This window comes from Calypte anna, chromosome Z (genome assembly GCF_003957555.1).
Source record: "Calypte anna isolate BGI_N300 chromosome Z, bCalAnn1_v1.p, whole genome shotgun sequence".
Taxonomy (NCBI): domain Eukaryota; kingdom Metazoa; phylum Chordata; class Aves; order Apodiformes; family Trochilidae; genus Calypte; species Calypte anna.
The window spans coordinates 42,718,867-42,739,640 of NC_044274.1; the positions used below are offsets into that span (position 1 = coordinate 42,718,867).

The 20,774-nt window shown below is 38.7% G+C and overlaps 1 protein-coding gene and 1 long non-coding RNA gene across 2 annotated transcripts in view; both read left to right on the forward strand.

Moving 5' to 3' along the window:
• Positions 1–409: 409 nt before the first annotated feature.
• On the forward strand, positions 410–3,620 carry LOC115599859. Its single transcript, XR_003988653.1, has 3 exons — positions 410–495; positions 1,320–1,404; positions 3,585–3,620. It is a non-coding gene; the product is annotated as an uncharacterized LOC115599859 (long non-coding RNA).
• A 17-nt stretch (positions 3,621–3,637) lies between these two features.
• Positions 3,638–20,774, forward strand: part of ZDHHC21 (zinc finger DHHC-type containing 21) — a 35,174-nt gene continuing 18,037 nt past the window's right edge. The window contains exons 1-5 of the mRNA XM_008496214.2: positions 3,638–3,681; positions 6,565–6,766; positions 7,544–7,642; positions 10,618–10,729; positions 12,314–12,452. Of these exons, the coding sequence (XP_008494436.2) occupies positions 6,592–6,766; positions 7,544–7,642; positions 10,618–10,729; positions 12,314–12,452 (525 nt within the window). The 5' untranslated portion in view covers positions 3,638–3,681; positions 6,565–6,591. The remainder of the gene's footprint in view (positions 3,682–6,564; positions 6,767–7,543; positions 7,643–10,617; positions 10,730–12,313; positions 12,453–20,774) is intronic.

Consider the following 20,774-nt stretch of genomic DNA (forward strand, 5'->3'; position numbering starts at 1 on the left):
CAGAGAGGCGTAGGCGAGAAGGCACGGCTGGCAACCCCTGCGCCGGGCCGTGAGCGAGCACCATGAACCGGCACCCCCTGACAGCAGCCGCTGCAGGGTCGAAGGCGGATGGGGCTGGCGGGTTTCCAGCAGCCCCTCCCTCCAGAAGGGCTCCTCCCGCCTGAGCCGCCAAGGCACACCCTCCTGTGCGGGCTGTGCCGGGCCACCTCACCCCAGCCGCAGGAGGCAGCCGGGCTGGGGCGGCGGCCGGGCTGTGGCTGTGGCTGTGGGGATCCATGCGGCTGACACCCCCCCGCCGCCCGCACCTCGCCCCGTCACGTTGGTGTGGCTCGAGCGGCGGAAGCGGAAGGTGGCGCTGCGGCAGCGGTTAGGGCTGGGGCGCGCGGGCTGCGAGCTGCGAGCGGCCGTAGTGGCCCCCGCGGTTGCCATGGAGAGCGGGGGAGAGGGGCGCGCGTGACCGCGGCCCCTCCCTTCTCCTCCCGGGCTCGCCCGACGGTTGGTTCCGCCGCGCGCCGGGAGGGGGGCGGGGGGAGCGGGCGGGAGAATCGGCGGGAGGCGGGAAGGGGGGGGGGAGCTGTGTGCTCCCCCGCAACCCGGGGCGAGGGAAGCCTCCGCTGGGCCCGGCGCCGGCACGCCCCCCCCAGCAGCCTTCTGTGGCAGGTCCCGGCCCCAGCGCGGTGCGGGGCTCCGTGGAGAGGCCGCGGACTCGAGGCTGCTGCCCCGGGGGAGGCGTTTCGGAGTGGGGCTGGGAAGGCGGAGTGGTGGTCGGCTTTTTCTGGGGCGCGTCTTGGACGTCGGCTTTACCTGCCTTAAAATCTCCATTGGCAGTCTTGGATGTCTGCTTTGCCTGTCTCAATTTCCACCTGGGGAAGGCTGTTACTTGTGTGGAGGGTTAAGAGAGGGAAATCCTTAGCAGAGTGCATAAGTATCTTCTCCTCTGCAAAATAAAAAATCGCGGTTCATTTTTCTTGAATTGCTTCATTTTTTCATGAAGCTTTTAATCAAGCTTCGCAATGTTGCTTTTTTTGCTGAGTGATGAGGAGGGCACTTGCTGCTTCTGCGAGGCCAACGCGAGGAGCGAATTCGTTTTCCAGGCGCTGAGCTCCAGTAGGAGAGCACAAGGAAGTGTAATGCCCTCTGTGCTTTCTCGGTGTCACACCTTTATTTTATAGCTCCAGCAGGTAATGAAATTAAATTGTGGGTCTCCAGTTTGCACTGAGGATGCAAACAATGCTTAATGAGTGTATATAATATGTGTACAAGTGGCTGTTTGGTCACAAATAGGTGACGGTAATTTTCATGTGTTTCTTATCCACTAGGATCTCCTGTGTGTGCATTAATACCAAGCCACATCCCAATCCAAGCCCACATGGCATTTTTCATGGAGGCGGTAGATGTCTACAGGTAGGCCTTCCAAGATCCTATCTATAAGAAAGAACAGAACAGGAATGTCCTGCTACCCTTAGGGTAACTTAACCAACCTGTCCACAGCCACCAAACAGCTGTGTAGTGCCAAGGTCTCTACTAACAACCATCTGTCATACCAAGGTGTGCCAGGAACCAATAGGTACTTCTACATTACAGCTTCACAGGTACCACGTGTTGCAAAGTCACTTTAAAATGGAGTTGAAAGTTTGTTTAGTTGTTTTGTTTCAGTCCACTTTTTTCCCTAGTGAAGTATAATTTTAGTTTTATGTGAGTAATTTTCAGCAGTAATCACAGTTCTAAACCCACAACTAGATCCACAAATTGACAGAGGCTGATGATTGTTATGTCCTTGCCTTGGCTATAACAAATACTATACCAAGTGTGTCTCTTTTGGTTCTACTATCTGTTCCTTTTTGGGTATGAATTGCTTGGAACACAGAGTTTTTATAGCAAATGTTGTTTGGTTTTTTTCTCCGGTAGTATATTTTTTAGAGAACAGTATTGATTACTTTATGAGAGATCTTAAAATTGTGAGTCACAGTGACCCATACTATGAATTATTGAATTGTGTCATTCTGGACTTCTTTAAGGAGTTGTGAAAGATGTTCTCAAAGTTGGATTTCACAATTTTTACTTTCCTTAGTGAAGCTGAAGTCCAGGGCTAAATGGAGGCAGAATGTATAGGAACTTAGTTTCTAGTTATGCATTAATATAAAAGCATGAAAGTGTGAGGAGCAGGATGTCACCAAAGCCACATGTTGTGACTCTGAGTATGTGAAATTGAGTAGTAGGATTTATTTATGAAACAAAAGTATTGGGACAGTCTTGATTCAAAATTGTATTTTTTTTTTAAGCTTTCACTCAAATGAGCCTATTAAAACAATCTTAACCTCTAAGTACAAAGTTTTCTTGTTTCTTGGAAGTGACTTTCTGCCTGCCTGTCTCCTTCTGTGGTCTCACAATTCAGTGAAATATCTCATCAGAAGGTATATTTGAGGGGATTGTAGTGAACAACTTGTGAGTTTATGAAACCAGTAATTAAACTGGGCAGAAAGAAAAGGGTTAATTAAAAAATGCTGTCCAAACATCCCATAGTAAAACTACCTTGGAAAGTACATGGAAAGGCATGAACAATACTTAATCATGTAGGAAACAGTTACGTTTTGGTAAATCTGAATCTTTTCACAGCCACAACTGCTGTTTGCTTTCAAATGCTTGGGCTTGAGATGTGTATTTAGAAAAAATGGCTATAAATCAAGGTAAACCACAAAAATCTCCTACATTAGTGTTGTGTATTTTATCCTACATTATTTCACTGGAAAATTTGTAGGTATTGCATGTATGAATAATGGGTAGATACAGATATAAATCACTTAATTTTTTTTTTCAACTTTTTGGAAATTTGGTCTTAGACTTTTTTCCTCTACGAATTGTAGTTATTCTTAGCAGAAATTATGCATCCTGAATAATAGAATTGTTTGAGATCATAATTCTTTTGACATTGTGTTTGAAAGAGTAAATATAGTATTCTTTTTTTAAACATACTTCAAAAAAGAATCTGTAAATTCACCTTGTCTGTGGGTAAAATTGGAATCCAGTGCTTTCTGCCTTACCATCAGAATGTGAATGTCAGGTTTTTTGATTTCCACCTCCATTCTTACTTACTTATATATGATGCATGAATCAAAAGGGAGAGTAGAAAAGCTCACCTGGCTAGGTGAGCTCAATATATTAACAGTGTATATACAGTATTGCTAACACAACTATTATGAAAAATACACAACTTTTATAATAGACACTCAAGAAGCAAGTATATAACAATTTAAAGTAAATTAATTACATTGACTGTAGCCCAGCTTTATACAGAACTTTCTCTGAACACTCCCGTTCTTATAAATGTATATTAAAATTGTGAAATGCCCTAGAACTGAAATTCAAGGTATGCTCATTAGAATTGGCATGTCAGTTCAGACGTGAGAGGCAAAGACTGTGGATATCTCTGTAAATAGCTTGATAGGAAGCTCTGCTCAGGTGAGGTGCCAAGATCAGAATAGAAACTAATGTATTAGCTCATCATTTTACCTAGTGTAATATGCTGCCTTTCAAACTAGTGATGTTGATTGTTTGAGGATCACACTCTTTTCTGTCTCTTCCAGAAAAGATGCAGAAGATGATGATGAAAAATCTTCCTTTTTTTAGAATGGGGCCTTTTTTTTCATAGTTACAACTTAATTGTGGAACTTGCTGTCAAAGGTATGGGGTTTGTGTGAGTGTGTGTGTCTTTGTTTTTGGTTTGTCTTTGATTTTTAGTTATAAAAGTGAATAATGTCATCCAGGCAGAAGTTTGTCATTAAGTTATAAAAATTTGAGAAATATTTCCATCATAGACATTCTTACTGTCTTATCCAGAATCTCTCTCACTGCTCAGTGCTCATGCAGTTTACTTAGATCACTCAGAAAGAAGTATGTCACTATTTGTATCTCTCTGTTTTGTTTCTTGAGCTGTTATTTCCCCTTCTGAGGAAGTGCCGTGAAGTCATGAAAGCTCTGCTGCTCTTGTAAGATGAAAAAGAGATGGTTTCCTCAGTGGTCATTAGTGTTTCTAGCTGCCTCATTTTTTTTTTCTGGACTGTTTTTGTCAGTCTACATGATTATCCCTTCATAAACCTGTTCTGAGTATTTCCAGTGACCCTCTTGTCCTTCATGTGCTTTGTAAGTTTCCGGGATTATTTGCTCCACTTTTCCAGGGATTGGGGAGAGGCTAACAGGCCTGCTGTTGCCTCCTTGTCCTTTAAAACAGGGATGACATTTGCTTTCTTGAGTATTCTGAGACCTCACCCAGCTGTTTAAAACCTAAATATAATTGAGAATAGCCCAACAATGTCAGGGCCAGCTCTTTTAGCACTAATGGTGATGTCTCCTCAGGTCCCATGGAAGTGTTAAGTGCAGTTTGTTAAAAGGTTTCATAAAGGCTGGTGAAGGGACTCCAGCACAAGTCCTGTGAGGAATGGCTGAGGGAGCTGGGGGTGTTCAGTCTGGGGAAGAGGAGGCTCAGGGGAGATCTCATCACTCTCTACAACTCCCTGAAAGGAGGGTGTAGCCAGGGGGGGGTTGGTCTCTTCTGCCTGGCAGCCATCAGTAGGACAAGAGGGCATGGTCCTAAGGTCTGCCAGGGGAGGTTTAGGTTGGATATTAGGAAAAAATTCTTTACAGAGAGGGTGATCAGACATTAGCCCAGGGAAGTGGTGGATTCTCTGTCCCTGGAGGTTTTTAAAAAGAGTCTGATGTGGCACTTTGATGTTTTTTGTGTCCTTTCATTAGGTACATCACCCCATTCAGCAGCAGGCCCACATTTCCCCAAACTTTCCTTACACTGCTCATATACCTGTGCAGCACTTTCCTTTAGCTTTCATATCCCTCACCAGTTTCAGCTCCGGGTGAACTTTGGTTTTCCTAACGCAATACTTGATGTGGCCCCACTTCACTTATGTTTTCTTGATTACAGGCTCTCTGTTGTCCACACTATTCTGCATCCTTTGCTTGCAAACTCTGCCCACCAGTTCCTCCCTTGATTGTAGGCCACCCTACAATCCCTCTCTTCTCAGTCCTACTCTAAGCATTCCTTTAGCAGAGTGACCAGCCTATTGGCAAAGATGCTTTGACCCCATATAATGTCAGGTGGGTCCTGCCTCTCCTCTTCCCACAGTTACTGATCCTCAGACAAAGTCCCGTGGATGGAAAGGCAGAGTCCCCACCTTTTGTCACAAGCTGCACAACCAACCACTTGTTGGTCTGTGAGCACTGTCTACTCCTTCTCAAGTCCTACCCCTTCACCAGCAGGATGACGGAGACCCCACCTTGTTCCCAGGCCCTGGCCCACATGCTCCAAGCCACATAGTCATTCTTGGTTCTCTCGTGGTCTCCCCTGCCCGTATCTGTGGTGCCCATATGGAAGAGCAGCTGAGGGTAATAGTCTGAGGGCCAAGTACTACCCTCAGTGTCACAGTTTTAGACAATAAGCAGTGGACTCTTTGTTTATTCCCCACTACCCTGCCAGGGGGAGATGAAGAGAATAAGGGAGAGAGATTGAAGTTGGAAGAAAAAGCTTGGGTAGGTTTAATTATTGACATAAATGAAACTTTTGGGTAATATTAAGCAGACAAATTGTGAATGCAAGTGAGGATAGACAAACATGAAACAAGTAAGCAGAAGCCCTAGAAACAGAGGTGTTTGACTGATCAACAAGGTGGAATATCAATGCTACAAGTAGAAACTGAAAGGAATGGAAGAAAATCCAGAAATGAGGGAAACTAATGGGTAGGCGAGTAGCTGCAAGTTATCTGCAAGTTGCAATATTGACATATGTAAATGAAAGCAACCTGACAAAGTAACAGTAGTAATCCTTCCCTGGAAGGTTCTGTTGAATAGTGCTTAAAAGTTAGTGCTGTGTTTTTGTGAAAATCAATTCATGAAGCTCTGAAGTTTATGTTACAGGGCTTGGTGGGGTTTCTTCAGTCTAAAACAAAAAAGAACCCAGCACACTATAAATTATCAGAATGGAAACTTTGATGCTTTGATTGTGATTAATTGCCGGAAAACTTACTGTTGTATAATACCTCTTAATGGTCTACATTAAAGATATTAGGCTAGTGTGATTCCTTTCTCTATTAGTATGCTATGAATGCCATGAAGCAGTGAAAAAGGACAAATTGCTTGGCAACTTTATGACTATTTTAGCGTACAAACTTTTAAAAACTAATCTTGAAATATAGTTGGGAGACTATGATAGGTAGGAGGGATGAATCCTTGTATTACATTAATCATTCCCTGTATTTCTTCTTTGTCTTGCAGCCTTTTAATTTTAATGGGAAACTTTTTAAAATGCTATTATCTTTTGCTGTTGACAGCTGCTTGCTTTACTTATTACTTAATAGTGTCTCAGATACTTGTTTTACATGTATCTTGGTGATAATACTTGAACAGTGTATGTGAAATACCTGTAAGTTTCCATTTAATTCCTTAAATCAATAGCTGACGGTTGGTGTTTTTTTCTCCTATTTGGATGTATGTGGAACCCTGCAGGTTGCATGATACTAGTTAATTTATCCTTTTTATTTTCTTTATTTATCTCTCCAGGGTAATTTGTTTTCTGGGTTGTGACAGATGATTACCTGTTTGTGTTCAATGGGACGGCAAATTCACTTTGTGGTTGACCCTCAGGGTTGGTGCTGCATGAGCCTTATTATCTTTGTTTGGCTGTACAATACAATCTTCATTCCAAAAGTCATCCTTTTTCCTCACTATGAAGAGGGACATATTTCCATTGTGGCAGTTTTGTGTAAGTCACTTTAACTTAGCCCTTTTTTTCTTTAATAGTAAAATAGTGTCTTTGGGCAGTAGTTGATATGCATAAGAAGGATGGAAACTAAAGGAAAAGGTGAAGGATAAAGTTAAAGAAATTTAAAGAGTAGAGGGACACATCCTGTGTTTTTGTGGTCTGAGAAGTTTCATTAATTTCATAGATGTTATGCTAAAGCTTGGTTGGGTGGAAGCTTGGAAAAAGCACTAGTATGGCTTTCAGATCCTGTGGCTAGAAATTGCTGACAATTTCAGGCTCAAAACTCAGTGCTTATAATTTGTGGTGGTAGTACTGATGGTTGACAAACTTAGTTTTGAATTTTGTCATACCTCCTCAGATGGGTCAGCTAATATGAGTTATGCTCATAAAACTTGTTTTGCCAGGGAAAAGGCTTGAATTGTAACTGGAACCAACTTCAAAATGAAGATGAACCATTGGGAATGTCCTTTCATGTACAGACTTTGTGGTCTAGATTGATTAGTGCTTAATTGATAAGACAGTGGAGGAACTTTTTAAAGGTTATTGTGGCATCCTACTGGTACTATCAAAAATATTCTCCTGCTAACTTTTTCTTTCTGTTTTTAAGACTGGGGAGTACTTAGTATTGTAGGCTGCAAAGTACCAAAAAATATATCTGGAATGGCATAAGAAGACTGATTAATTTCCAGTATAGTGCTGGAGTGTCTGTATTTTTGATGCAGTATAGGCTATGTATTTTGTACATATGAAAAATAATAAAATGCTTATTTTTTTCAGGTTATTACTTCTGCTCACTGTTTTGTATAGCTTCATTACTAAGAGCCTCAGTATCTGATCCAGGAAAGCTACCTGAAAACCCAAAGATACCAATTACAGGTACATTGAATTGCTTCTATTTCATTGAGTAAAATTTATTTTAATGTCTTCAAAATAATTAGCAATCAGTCTGATTTTGTAGGATTTCACTGAAGCCATGAGCTATTTCTGCTCAAGCCTATATTCTTAATGAAATTAAAATTGGTACGTCACTGGTTTTAACTTGGAAGTTTTTAGCAATTTCCTCTCTGTATACTCAAAACTTTTTAAAAAAACTTGTATTCAATCAGAAGTTTAGTTATGGAGGAACTTCTGCTAAGAAATTTTTCTATGAGAAGTATAATTTTTCCATTCTGGACTTTCAAACATACTGCTTTATCTCTAGCTTGTTAATATTTAATAAAAGATGTTAAGAGGTTGTTACTCATTTTAATTCTACAGCTTTTTTCCTAAGTAAATATTTATAAGATGTTGAAAGTGGCAGTAGAAGATACCCTTATGCTGGATTGTACCTGTGCATTTTTTACATGTTTTTTTTCCAGTGACTTATTCTTGTATGGGCTGTTAAATATACAAATGAGACAGTAATTACATCACATAGCTGTAGAACAGCAGCTTAGCATGTGAGAATTCCCTTCTGCCTGGATGAATTTATCCCACATTTCCTGGATGGTATCCAGTGCTCCAGAAATTGGAAGAAATTTGATAACTTAATTATTCTTCACAGAGAAAACCAATATTTTTGTGAACTGTTTGATGTTAAGGTGATTGTCTAATGCAAAGAGCTTTTATGTAGCTGTTTAGAATGAAGTAGGGCTATCAAACAGGATGAGCTTTGTCAAAGTAACAGAAGATACTTTTTCGGTGTAGAACGTGTATCAAATGCTGTTAGAGGTGAATATATCAGTCTTCTCTTGCAATGCAGTGGATGCCAGGAGTAACATTTTGCTATCTCATGCTGATATTAGTGGGAATGTAGGATGTTTGGAAACATGATCTATTATTTAGCCCTGGCACTAATATTAGAATATGCAAAAACCTGTGTGGCAGAGAGCAGGAAGGGACATATCTCTTGGGATTCAGATGTGGAATGCTGATTTTAGAAAATCTCATGCCAGTGTTTTTTCTGGTCCTGATAACTGAGCCTATAAATCCTGTGAAAAAAAAGGTGGCTCTGATTTCGGTTCTGCAGTCAGGAGTTCTTGCTGCAGAAAGAACAGTAGGGATCTGCAACCTGAGCTGGCGAATGAAGACTGAGGTCTACAGACAATTACAGACAATTACAATTAGGACTGATTGTCGGTTTACCTGCAAAATACCAGGACTACTACAGATTTCTTTTGTGCACAAAAATTTATTTCTCTTTTAAGGGACCCCCACTGAAAAGCATTCCCAACTTTCTTGTGCTCCATTAACTTCAGAAGACAATAACACTTCACAGGTAGTTGAGCAAATGGAACACTTGAGCTGGGTTGTGTCATTGACATTTTAATTTGTTGTGTTGTATATTAGGGATTTTACACTTTATAAAGGAGCACTTTAGTTCTCCACTATTCTCCGGTCTTACAGGAAGATACATTTTTTCATGGTATAAATAGTATTTAAAAATGAGGTTGGGGTGTTTCTGAACTCTGCTGGTGCCTAACCTATTAGGGACTGACACCGGATTTATGGGAACAGATTGTAAGTCAGTATCCATCTGGTATTATTACTACTTTAATCATCTCAGATCCTGGATTTCTTTACTTCCCGTGTCCAAATGTTATTTTTCAGAAAGAAAGACAAGATTAGAACTGCCTGCAGGTGGCTCAGAAGTGCTAAATTTAACTTGATTTTCTTTGCATACCAACCATGCTTTACCATGTAAAATTTCAGAATGCACCATTGTAAAAGCTACGCTTTTTTCTCTCCCACCCCCACCCTGGGATTTAAGAGATTTCTGTGTCAGAAAATTTATGTTCAGGTAGAAGCAGTGAGTCCCCATATTTAATATTCTAAGTCATGCACATCTCTTCCTTAAAGATGGAAAATACATCTTTTAAGGTGTTGGTGTGATGCTTCCCATATGAAGATGAACTTGCTGAATATTATAATCTGAAGTCTCATTTTTAAAGCCTTCCTCTAATTTAGGTGGTTCAACTGGTGATAATGAATAGATGAGCTGAGCAGTAGTGGAATCACAGAATGATTTGGGTTGGAAGGGATCTTAAAGATTATCAAGTTCCACTTCCACTCCCCAACATGGTCAGGGACACTTTCCAGGGACCAGGTTGCTCAAAGCCCCATCCAGCCTGACTTTGAACATTTCCAGGAATGAGGCATCCACAGCTCCTCTGGGCAGCCCATTCAGTGTTTCACCACCCTTACACTGAAGAATTCCTTCCTGGTGTCTCACCTTTATCTACTGTCTTTCAGTGGCTCATGGTAATTTCATCTGCTCAGTGTCTCCAAAGATCAGCTTAAACAAATCTCACATTGGGGACCCAAATTAGTATATGTTTTTAAAATACATTCAAATCCTACGTCTGCTCTTTGGTCCCCTTATGTGTAAAGCTGCGTGTTGTGTGGAATGCATATTTTCAAATACTTTGAAGTAGAACATGCTCCTGAAGTGTTAATTTAGTTTTTTTACTTTAGTTAACTAGCTTTGAGAAATTTCAATAGTAGTATTTCCTCAGGAGGTTTTGGGATGTCATGGAGGTTGTACAGAGGTTTTTTCTAGCACATACCTTTTTTCACAGTAGACATGTAAGAAAATTATTTAATTATGGTCTTGTTTGAACAATGCCTTTTGTTCTGTAATAATTGCTCCCTAGAAATATATAGGAGGAGAGAGGATTTTTGAGAAGAAAACTGTATGAAGTGGCAATAATATCTTAGAGTTTCATTTAGGTGACAGTGGGAATGTTATTTTGTATGCTACTTACATTTCTCAAAATGTAATAAGAATTTTTTCTCTTTAAATCACTAGCATATAGATCTATCATGGATGTGCTGTACTGATCTTGCTAAGATGTCTTTACATTTTCACTTAGAACGAGAATATTGGGAATTATGTAACAAGTGCAATATGATGAGACCAAAACGTTCACACCATTGCAGTCGTTGTGGACACTGTGTGAGGAGGATGGATCACCATTGTCCATGGTAAGACCAGGACATTTATTCTAATAATCTGCTGTTGTTTAGTGAATCATTCAGAGTTCATGTCTTGACTGTTGCTCATCTGTCATATTTCTTTCCCAGTAATGAACAATCATTTAGGCATTTAGAGCAAGGAAGTACAGCTTTGATACTTTCTTAAACTTAGAAGTAAAACTCAAAGTAAGAACTGTTGCAGTGCAACATTTTATCATTGTCAAATTGTTATATGCCATACAGCTTTGGAAAATTCATATATTTTGTTTAAAGAATTGAAATTTTTACTCTTAAAAAGGGTCTCAGTGTAATTAAGTTACACAGGGCAGATATATTTCATTTCTTGCAGCTTAATTTCTGATGCTGGAAAAAATATTTTTTGTAGGGAATCAAACAGGATTTATGCTTTTTGGATTGAAATAAAATATTATTATTTCAATGTGAGAGGGGCTACTCTTTAGTAAAAAGAGATCCTACTTTCAGACAGGTTTTGGGGTTTAGTTTACCATATGGCTGTACTGAGTAGAAAATATTTTTGACTCCTACCGTGCCCCACTTGACATAGCCTCTTTAATTTTTTAGTGAAATTAGTGTTTAGTATTTTCTTTAACTAAAACAAACTAATATGAGTAAAATTCTCTATTTAAACTGGTTGTTTGTAGCTTAAAATGAAAACAAACATTTCTGTTAGTAGTTCTGAGCAAGACACCAATGATGAACTGCAGAGGACAGAATCAACATCAGGGTCCTTCTATCTTGATTTAGTGATTTTTTTTCTAACTGCCTGTTTTATTGATTCTTACTTCAGAAAGTAGTGCCAGTATAGTGAGTTTGCCATTATGGCTTAGCATGGTACTGATGTCTGTGCCAGTGGTTTTTGTGAAAATTCACCTCTACCACATTTCTTGCATCTTTGTAAATTTGATGAAGCAGACTAGACCTGGATTTCAAAGACTTTGAAATCTTGTACTTGATATTTCTAGAATCTTTGTAGTTCCTTTACCCCTTTATGTTGGTGCATGCAGAAGGAGTTTCAAAATAGATAGTGCTATGTGTTAGGTTCTTTCCTGAGTAATGCTTATTTGTCATTGTGGTCACATTTGTTTCAAATCATTCATTTGTATTTCCAGTTTTTAGACTCTTCACACTTCATAACCAGTGAAATGTGTTGAGTAGCAGAAGATATACATATGAATTTTGCAGACTTTTAGAAAATAATTTTGTTAGTTGAGCATTACTTGAAACTGTAGTAGTAGAATCATGGTTTGGATTGGAAGAGACCTCAAATTCTTCTAGTTCAAAACCCCCTACAGTGTCAGGGGCAGGTCCCACTAGACCACATTGCTCAAATCCCGATCCAGTGTAGCATTGAACACTTCCAGGGATGAGGCATCCACAACTTCTCTGGGCAGCTTGTTCCAGTGTCTCGCCACCCTCACATTGAAGTATTTTTGCTGTGTGAGGATTTGGAGAGATATGTCTTCTGTTCTAACAGTATCACACTATCATAACTGCAGTATTAATGTCTTTATATATATATGTATGTATATATATATATATATATATATATGTATATGCTTTGTTTCTCTGCAGGATTAATAATTGTGTTGGTGAAGACAATCATTGGCTGTTTTTACAGCTGTGTTTCTACACTCAGATCCTTAGCTCCTATACACTGATCCTTGATTTCTGCCATTACTACTACTTTTTGCCTCTGAAAAAAGAAAACGGGGTAAGAATCCATTTTCTTTAAAAGGTAAATAAATGGGTAATACCAAAATAAATTGCAGTATCTAGTTGCTACATGTTTCTGGTGGCTCAGTTGTTGACAGTGAAGAGGGTTAATCTAAATGTATGTTATCAAGTGAGCAAACTGGTTTATGGTAAGTAACAAAATACCATTCTAGAAAAGCATATGATTTCTATGTCTTAAGACCTCACTAGTTTTCTTAGAAATAAATAAGGGAGGGCTGAGCCAGCTAGATTCCTTTAGAAGTCATTACTGAATACTGACAAGAAGCAAGGTGGTTACTTTATGTGTATTCAAGTATCTTTTTCCTTTATCCAAAGTAAACTTATATAAGTAAACTTAAATCCCAAGTACTCAAAATTCTTGATACTGCCAGAAAAATGCGGAAGAACATAATTCTAAAAGGAGAAAAATGTATTATAGTTTTGAAGCAATATTTTGTGTTGCTCTAAAATAGTTATGTGCATTAAAGGAGAATTAATTTTTGTTTGTTTTACTTGAATTTTATGCCGTTGTATTTCAATATTCTGAAACATGAAGTTGAAGGCACAGAGGCAATCGATATACATATTGGAACAGAGTAAAAAATAACATTTCCTCCATTATGGAATCGAAGTTGTAAAGTCAGTGTTGATTTACATCTATTATCTGTAATGTTCAGATATTCAAGAGGTTTGCTTGAAAGCTGCTTGGAAGCCTTTGACAGCATTCCCCTAGAGAAGCTGGTGACTCATGGTGTAGACAGGTGTACTCTTCAGTGTGTAAAAAAACATCTGGATGGCTGGGCCCAGAGAGTTGTGGTGAACAGAGATAAATCCAGTTGGCAGCTGGTCACCAGGGCTCCCCTCCAGGGCTCAGTTTTGGGGCTGCTCTTGTTCAATATCTTTCCTAGTGATCTAGATAAGGAGTTCTGGTGGATTGATGGGCTGAGGCCAATTGTATGAGGCCAAGTGCTAGGTCCTGGATTTCAGTCACCCCAGGCAACACTACAGTCTTGGGGAAGAGTGGCTGGAAAGCTGCCCAGTGTAAGTGACCTGGAGGTGCTTATTGACATGACTGAATATGAGCCAGCAGTGTGCCCAGATGGCCAATGGCATTTTGGCTTGTAACAGGAATAGTCTGGCCAGCAGAAGGGAAGTGATTGTCCCCAGGTACTCGGCACTGGTGAGGCTGCACCTCAAATACCATGTTCAGTTCAAGACCCATAACAACAAGAAAGACGCTGGAGTACGTCCAGAGAAGAGTAAGAAGGCTGAGGAAACTGGAATTGTTTAGTTTGAAGAAGAGGAGACTGAGGGGAGACCTCATTGCTCTCTACATCTGCCGGAAAGGAGGTTGTAGCAAGGAGGGTGTTGGTCATTTTTCTCAAGTAAATAATGACAGAACTAGAGGAATGTCCCAAAGCTCCATCAGAGGAGGGCTAGACAAGATATTAGGAAGAACTTTAGTAATAAGCAGTAATTGGAACAGGCTACTCAAGGAGCTAGTGGGGTCACCACCCCTGGTGGTATTAGAAAAACCATGTCCATGAGGTACTTCAGAACATGCTCTAGTGAGTATAGACTTGTTGATCTTCAAGGTTTTCTCCAACCGTGATGGTTCTGTGATTCTGTGAAGTGCTAAAACAGCCATACTTGATGCTCTTTCTTTTAAAGATGCTATGAGATCTTGCTCATAAAGTAAAATTAAAAATTCTGCCAACAATCTGAAGTGGACTTTGTATTTACTCTGGACTATAATAAACACAAGTGCCCTAATGAGAAAAACCTAGAAAACAAGTATAAAACATAGTCAAAATTAGGTAACATTCCAAATATCCTAAGTGAAGAGATTAAGACATCCCAGACACTGGGTAGCATATTCTAAATTTAAAGTTTTTTTCTATACTGAAGTGCTGCAGATTAGTTTTATTCTGTGTTGATGTGACACTCCAGCATAATTTCTGCTGGTGTTATCATACCTGTTGTTCACAACTGCTGGAGGCTGGCCTTTGGTTATAGATAAGGAAAGTCCCATTTTCCATTTGGTTGAACAACTTGAATTTGTTCTAATATTTCATATCCTAAGACGTATAAAATACAAATATTACACTTCTAGAAGAATTCTACTTCTGGAAAAGAATGGGGCCTTACAGTTTTTCTATTCGCTCCCATACGATTCTGCATTGGGTGTGATGTTCCCTAGGAAATGAATATCAAGGTGATGTGTGAAAGGAGAGCTGAAAATGCAGGAAAATTTACTTCTTGAATCTGTCTAGACCTGATAAAACATATATTCAAGTTAACAGATAGCAATGTGACATATTTGAGGATTTTTGCAAATCTCTTTAAAAAAACTTCTACTGTAAAGGCATGTCACTCTTTAATTCTTTTGTCTGTAAGAATATTTCCATTTAAATTGTTCAAGGAACTCTACAATTATGGAAAAGAGGTGTTTGCTGTCTGCTTGGAGCATCTTTCAGTAGACTCTGTTCTGTAAACTGAAGCAGATCTGTAAAATGTGTCCCTTAAAATGGAGTACTCACATTTTTCATTTTGTTTCCAGTTTGCTGCAGATGAGCTTTTCACATTCACCTTGTTTTACAAGCATTGTGAGAATCAAGGGAGCTAGTATGATTTGTTGTAGCTGCATTCAAGTTAAAAGGGATATGAAATTGCAGTCTTTCTGTATTGGTGAAGAAATCTGTTGTCTAAATAAAATTTTGTAGATACGTTACTTTAAGCTTACAGACTGAGTTAATACACTACATTTCTAGCAAACAGTGATCATATACTGTCTGTATTCTGAAGGCTTCCCATGCAATGGGTTTGCAGGGTTCAAAGGCCAATGCTTCTTAGTAATGCTGGTTCTAAATCCTGAATGAATTCTAGGAGTGTTATTTTCCAAAGATAAAGCCTTTGTATGAAATTTGTGGTGCTTCTTTAATAGTGTTATTTGGTGGTAGAATATTTCCTTTTTATTGTGTGACTGCCCTGAATGTTCTATTTTAAGTACTTAATGAACGCAAGTTCTGTTGCTTTTTAAAAGCAGGATGAAAGGGGATCAAATTATTTGCAGGGAGGTGATCTGTGCAAGAAGGGAAAAGGGGAATCATGTTTACTTCAGACAGTTTACAACCTCTAAAAAGCTAATAATTAATAGTTATTACTAATAACAGTTCAAAAAATGAATACATACAAAATGTTGTTTTTTATGGTTTAACTAGGTTAATTTCAGGTCTTTTGCAGAGAGGCATACTTTTATATCTACCCTTCACAAGATGTGCCAGGCTAGGAGATGGAGTACTTAGGCAGTAATTATTTTAACCCAGGGTAATATAGTTGCCTGAAGAGTGGATCAAGCTCCTACATAAAGCTCCTGCTATATTTAAGCTCCTGCTTAAATCTACACAGTAATGGAAAAAAAGAATGGCTTTGTTCTGTTTAATTTTATTTTGGTTTACCTACCTGTGGGGTTTTTTACTATATCAGTTTGCATATGTGAACACTTCCAAGTGAATCTCTTCCGTCTGAAAAGCCTGATCTGTGTTGTGAAACATACTGTGCCCCAGAGAGATAAATACATTTAAGCCATATAGAAAAACTTGGTACAAAAAACAAGTCTGTCTGTTCAGACCTTTGTTAAGTCTAGTATTACACTAAGTAGTATTTAGTTTTCTCAGGTTTTCAGCTACAGGATTGGGGGGCACACACTGAATTACAGAAAATTAAGAATAATTTGTTTGGGTGTCTGATCAATATATCTGCCTGATAAATGACATCAGACCCCATCAAGCTGAGGTTTTAAGCTGAGGTTATGTTGGTAACCATATGGTGCTGTATACCTTTGTGCCACAAGTTAATTTGTCAGAATTACAGAATTTTGATATCAACTGAACAAGACCAGAGATAAGATTTGTTTAATATTAGGTTTTCAGATAAGCATCCTGCAAGATTCTTTTTGTATACTGATTAAAGCTTAAGTAGCACAGCATTCCAGAGATTGCAGTACCTTCTACCTTTCATGGAAGCACTATTCTTGGTCAAAATTTTGACTGTAACCAAGAGCTTTCTAAATTTATGGGAGTTAGTGTTTAGCACAGAATTAAAAAGTGGATAATTTATTTTCTAGACAGCCATCTGGAATTAGCTTACTTCCTGCTCATTAAAAATACTTGTGAATTTTTTGGCACTGTGCGTTCATCTTAATTTTTATTCTTTGGATATTAAATAGTGCATAACACAAAAGCAGTACAATTAAAAGTGATATTTTACTGTGGTTGTGAAGGAGTCAAATTTATCACAGTACTGATTAATACATTATGAGAATATGATCAATGTATCTTGTTAGTACTTCCTTCTGAATGAAAAAATAGTGGTCTTTTTTTTTAACGGATTGAGTAAGAAAAACCCCATAATTTTTAATTAAGCATTCTAAGGTAAGGGTAATAGCATTGAAGCTAATGGAGGAAGCCGTATCAGTAAAGATAGAATCTTTCAGTTTCTTTCTGCCTTATAGCTGAAAATTACTTCATAGTATTCTTGGCTTTCATAATTAATGATCTGACATAAAGATGGATTGTGGTTATTGCATGTGTTTATCCAGCAGGAGGCGTACAATTACTGCTATAAATGAAGGAAATGGTGATCAAATTGTCTATGTGAGATTCTAGCAGAAGGAAAATAAATAATTTCAGTGGAATAGCCTATTCCTTTCCTAGCTTTGGTGATTTTCAGAAGCTAAGATTGGCGCATTCCTAATTTTCCAGCCTCATTAAAAAACATAAATGTCAGGAGTTTTTTGTCACTTAGGAAGTATTAAATATTGTGAATAGTGAGATGAGAAGAATAAATACTGATCTTCTCATGCCTATGTAGTTGCTACCTGGCTGTGCTGGCACAGATTCTGACACAGACACAGCTGGTCAAATAGAAGCAAAAGTACATGTTTTGACAGTGTATTTTACCTGAGTCATAGAACACTTTTAATCTTTTTATCAAAAGAAATTTTGGTGAAATATTCTCGTTGCTGAAAATGTTGCTAGAATGAATGTTGTAGCAGAAACACTGATATATAAAAACTTAAACACCTTAGCTGTGGTTTAGTTTTATTTTTTCCCAGCTGTGCAGTTATCCATTATGTAATATGAAAATATTGTTATGTAATTAATTTTTAAAGTGTGCTGAGCTCTGTTGGCAGCAGGGGGAGAAGCATTGTGGCATTGCTCTGAGGCTCAGCTTTCCCAGTTTCGAATGACAGGTGTTGAGAAATATTTATTAGGCTTTGCGAGAAGATTATTCACAGTAATATTTATTTCAATATTTTGTATTAACTAAAATTAATTAAAGTATACAAACATGTATAATCCAGAGAGAGAGGAGAGTCTAAAGTAAGGAGAGTAAGGAGAGTCTAAAGAGAGTCTAAGAGAATTTAAAGTAAGGAGAGTCTAAAGGAAACTTTTACGTCATGAAATTACCCACAGGATGTGAGAGTTTTTAAAAAATGGAAATTAATCAAAATTTTCCTTCTCCATCCTCAGCAAAACCAACCTAACCCTGTTCCCTTCCTAAATAATTACAGGGACAATATATTAATATTAAATCAACTTCAGAAAGCAAATGCATGATTTTTAGAGAAAAGATGGAAAAGATAGGAAAGACTGAGGATAAAATTTAATTAAAACTTAATATATTGATAGTGTTATTATTATGCAAAGATTGTGTGGCCTTTTTTAAAAATCTGTTCTGGTGTGAAATCATTTCAGAATCATCACTTTGGACTGACCTCTGTAGACAACTGGTTTTGGAGTCAGAGTGCTATTTCCATTTTCACTTCAAATCAAGTCGGTCATTTAGCAGACCTGAAATAGTTTTGAATCAAAAAGTGCTTTACATAAACATAAATTGTTGTTAATAATAAATATCACTATGAAAGGTAGAATACAGCTAAGTTTTCTATGTATCTAAGCAGAAATCCTACTTAGTATCTAAGCAGATTCTAAGTAGAATGCAGCTCATGTTTTGTGAATTTAATTATTTTTTTAATTTACATTTTTAACATGAGTGTTGTCTCCCTTGTGCTTCTTTCTTCCTGCAAAACCGTCAGTCTCTTTTTTTTGGGGCTGTTTTGATTATGGCAGCCTGGTTTTGTTTTGTATTCTAAACTGTTTTTATGATAGCCAAGTTGATAGACTGCCTTCCTCACCAGGCTGGGACAGACATCCCAGGCATTTCCAACTGAGAATAGACAAGCAGGTTAGCATGTGAGATTATCCCTTCCCTCAAAGAAAGGTGAAATATTTTAATATGTTTTGTTAATATATTAAGTCTGTGTATGTTATATTTCAGTCAAGAATTAAGAATTAAAAAACTAATCTTACATTTTAAATGAAAATCTATGAATATTGTTTTTCCCTTTATCTCTTCTGGAAGAGATTACAGTGGTCCTGTGTTGGCCATCCTGAAGACTGTCATCTGCACAAAGTGTTCTGGTTTTAAAGGCATAATATAAACCCTTGAAAATAACCCAAGACTGCAAATGGCAGGGACCTTTTAAATGTTTTCATGCTTGTTTTTTTGCTGCTATCTGGTAAAAGGAAAGTTGATTTTGGAAGCAATGGTCGTGTAATTGATTATGATCTTGAGCTGAACCCCCTATTGTTTTTGACTTCTCTCCTGCATGATAGCATGGAGCTATAATATCTCTTTTCCTTGTGAGTGGTAGCATTCATCATAGGGATCATCTCTGACTATTGATGCTCACAAATGAAGACATGGCATTTGTTCTGCCATGGGTTTGAGAAAGTCTCTTGTGAATCTGTCACAGTGACTGTCTTTCTGTGGGAAGTTTTGGTATTGCCTGTTAAGATAAGGATAACAGATCTCATGGTTTGTAATCTAGTCTGCAGCCTAATTGTACAGACTTATATTGTTTCTTCTTTCGTGATAAGTATTGTAGACATTTTTTTTTTTTTAAATACCCAGGAATCATTGGAGTTTGACAGGATGGACAGAAGTAGTGGCCAAAGGGATCGTAAAAGCCTTTTAAAAAGATAACAGCCATATGGAAGGCTGTGTCAGAAATGCTAAGCAGAAAGACAGTGGCAGCAACCCCTTGTGAAATGAAGGTTTAGCAGAACAGTTAGGCTGTGATTTTGACAAAAAGGAGAGGAAAAAGGGGCTACCTGAAGAGCAGCTCTCACATTGTTAAAACTATGCATTTAACATCTGTGCCAAGATGACCTATATGAGCCTGGTCCAATTTGGAAAAAAAGCTGCTGTGATACAAAACACTGCTGTGCCAGGAGAGAGAATTCAGGCACTGGTGATGTTAGCTTATGTGTGCTTATGTTTTGTGGCTCAGTCTGTGTAATTAATTCTTTCTTTTAGCACAGACAATGTGACCTTGGAGGCTGGCAGTGGGTAGGTTGTCTCAGTAGTCATGCTGCAGAGATTGGTGAATTGTAAGTGATGGTTGAAGAAGAGAATCTGTTCAACACAGATTTAAAAAGGGATTTATGACCTGGTCTTGGGAGTTGATTTATTAAAGTTTTAATAGGCTTTCTTTGCTCAGAAAAAGGTTTCCTTTTGGTTTGGAAAAGAAATAATAAAAACAAATTGGGTTGAACTTTTATGTAAAGCAGCAATATCCTAATTGTAGGGGCAAGGGAAGACCAATGACATCATCTACCTGGACTTTTGCAGAGCATTAGACAGTGTCCTTTGTGACATCCTGTTCCCTAAATTGGAAAGATAAGGATTTGACAGATGGACCACTCGGTGGATAAGGAATTGGCTGGATGATCACACACTCAAAGAGTAGTGGTCAATGGCTCCATGTCCAAATGGAGACCAGGGATGAATGGCATTCCTCAGGGTTCAGTACTGGGCTCAGTGCTGTTCATCAGAGGACAGAGGGATTGATTGCACCCGCAGCAGGTTTGCTGGCAACACCAAAATCTGTGGTGTGGCTGACATACTGGAAGGAAGAGTAGCCATCCAGAGGGACCTTGGTGCATTTGAGAGGTGGGCCTTTGCAAACTCATGAACTTCAGTGAAGCCAAGTGCAAGATCCTGAACAAGCATTAGGGCAAGACCAACTACAAAAACAGATTAAGTGGAGAACGAATTGAGAGCAGTCTTAAGGAAAAGGACTTTAGGGTGCTGGTTGATAAGCCCCTCAACCTGAGCCAGCCATATGTGTTTGCAGCCCAGAAAGCCAAATGTATCCTTGGCTACATAAAAAGAAATCTGGTCAGCAGGTCAAGGGAGGTGATTTTCCCTCTCTATTCCACTCTTTTGAGACCTAACCTGGAGTATTGTGTCC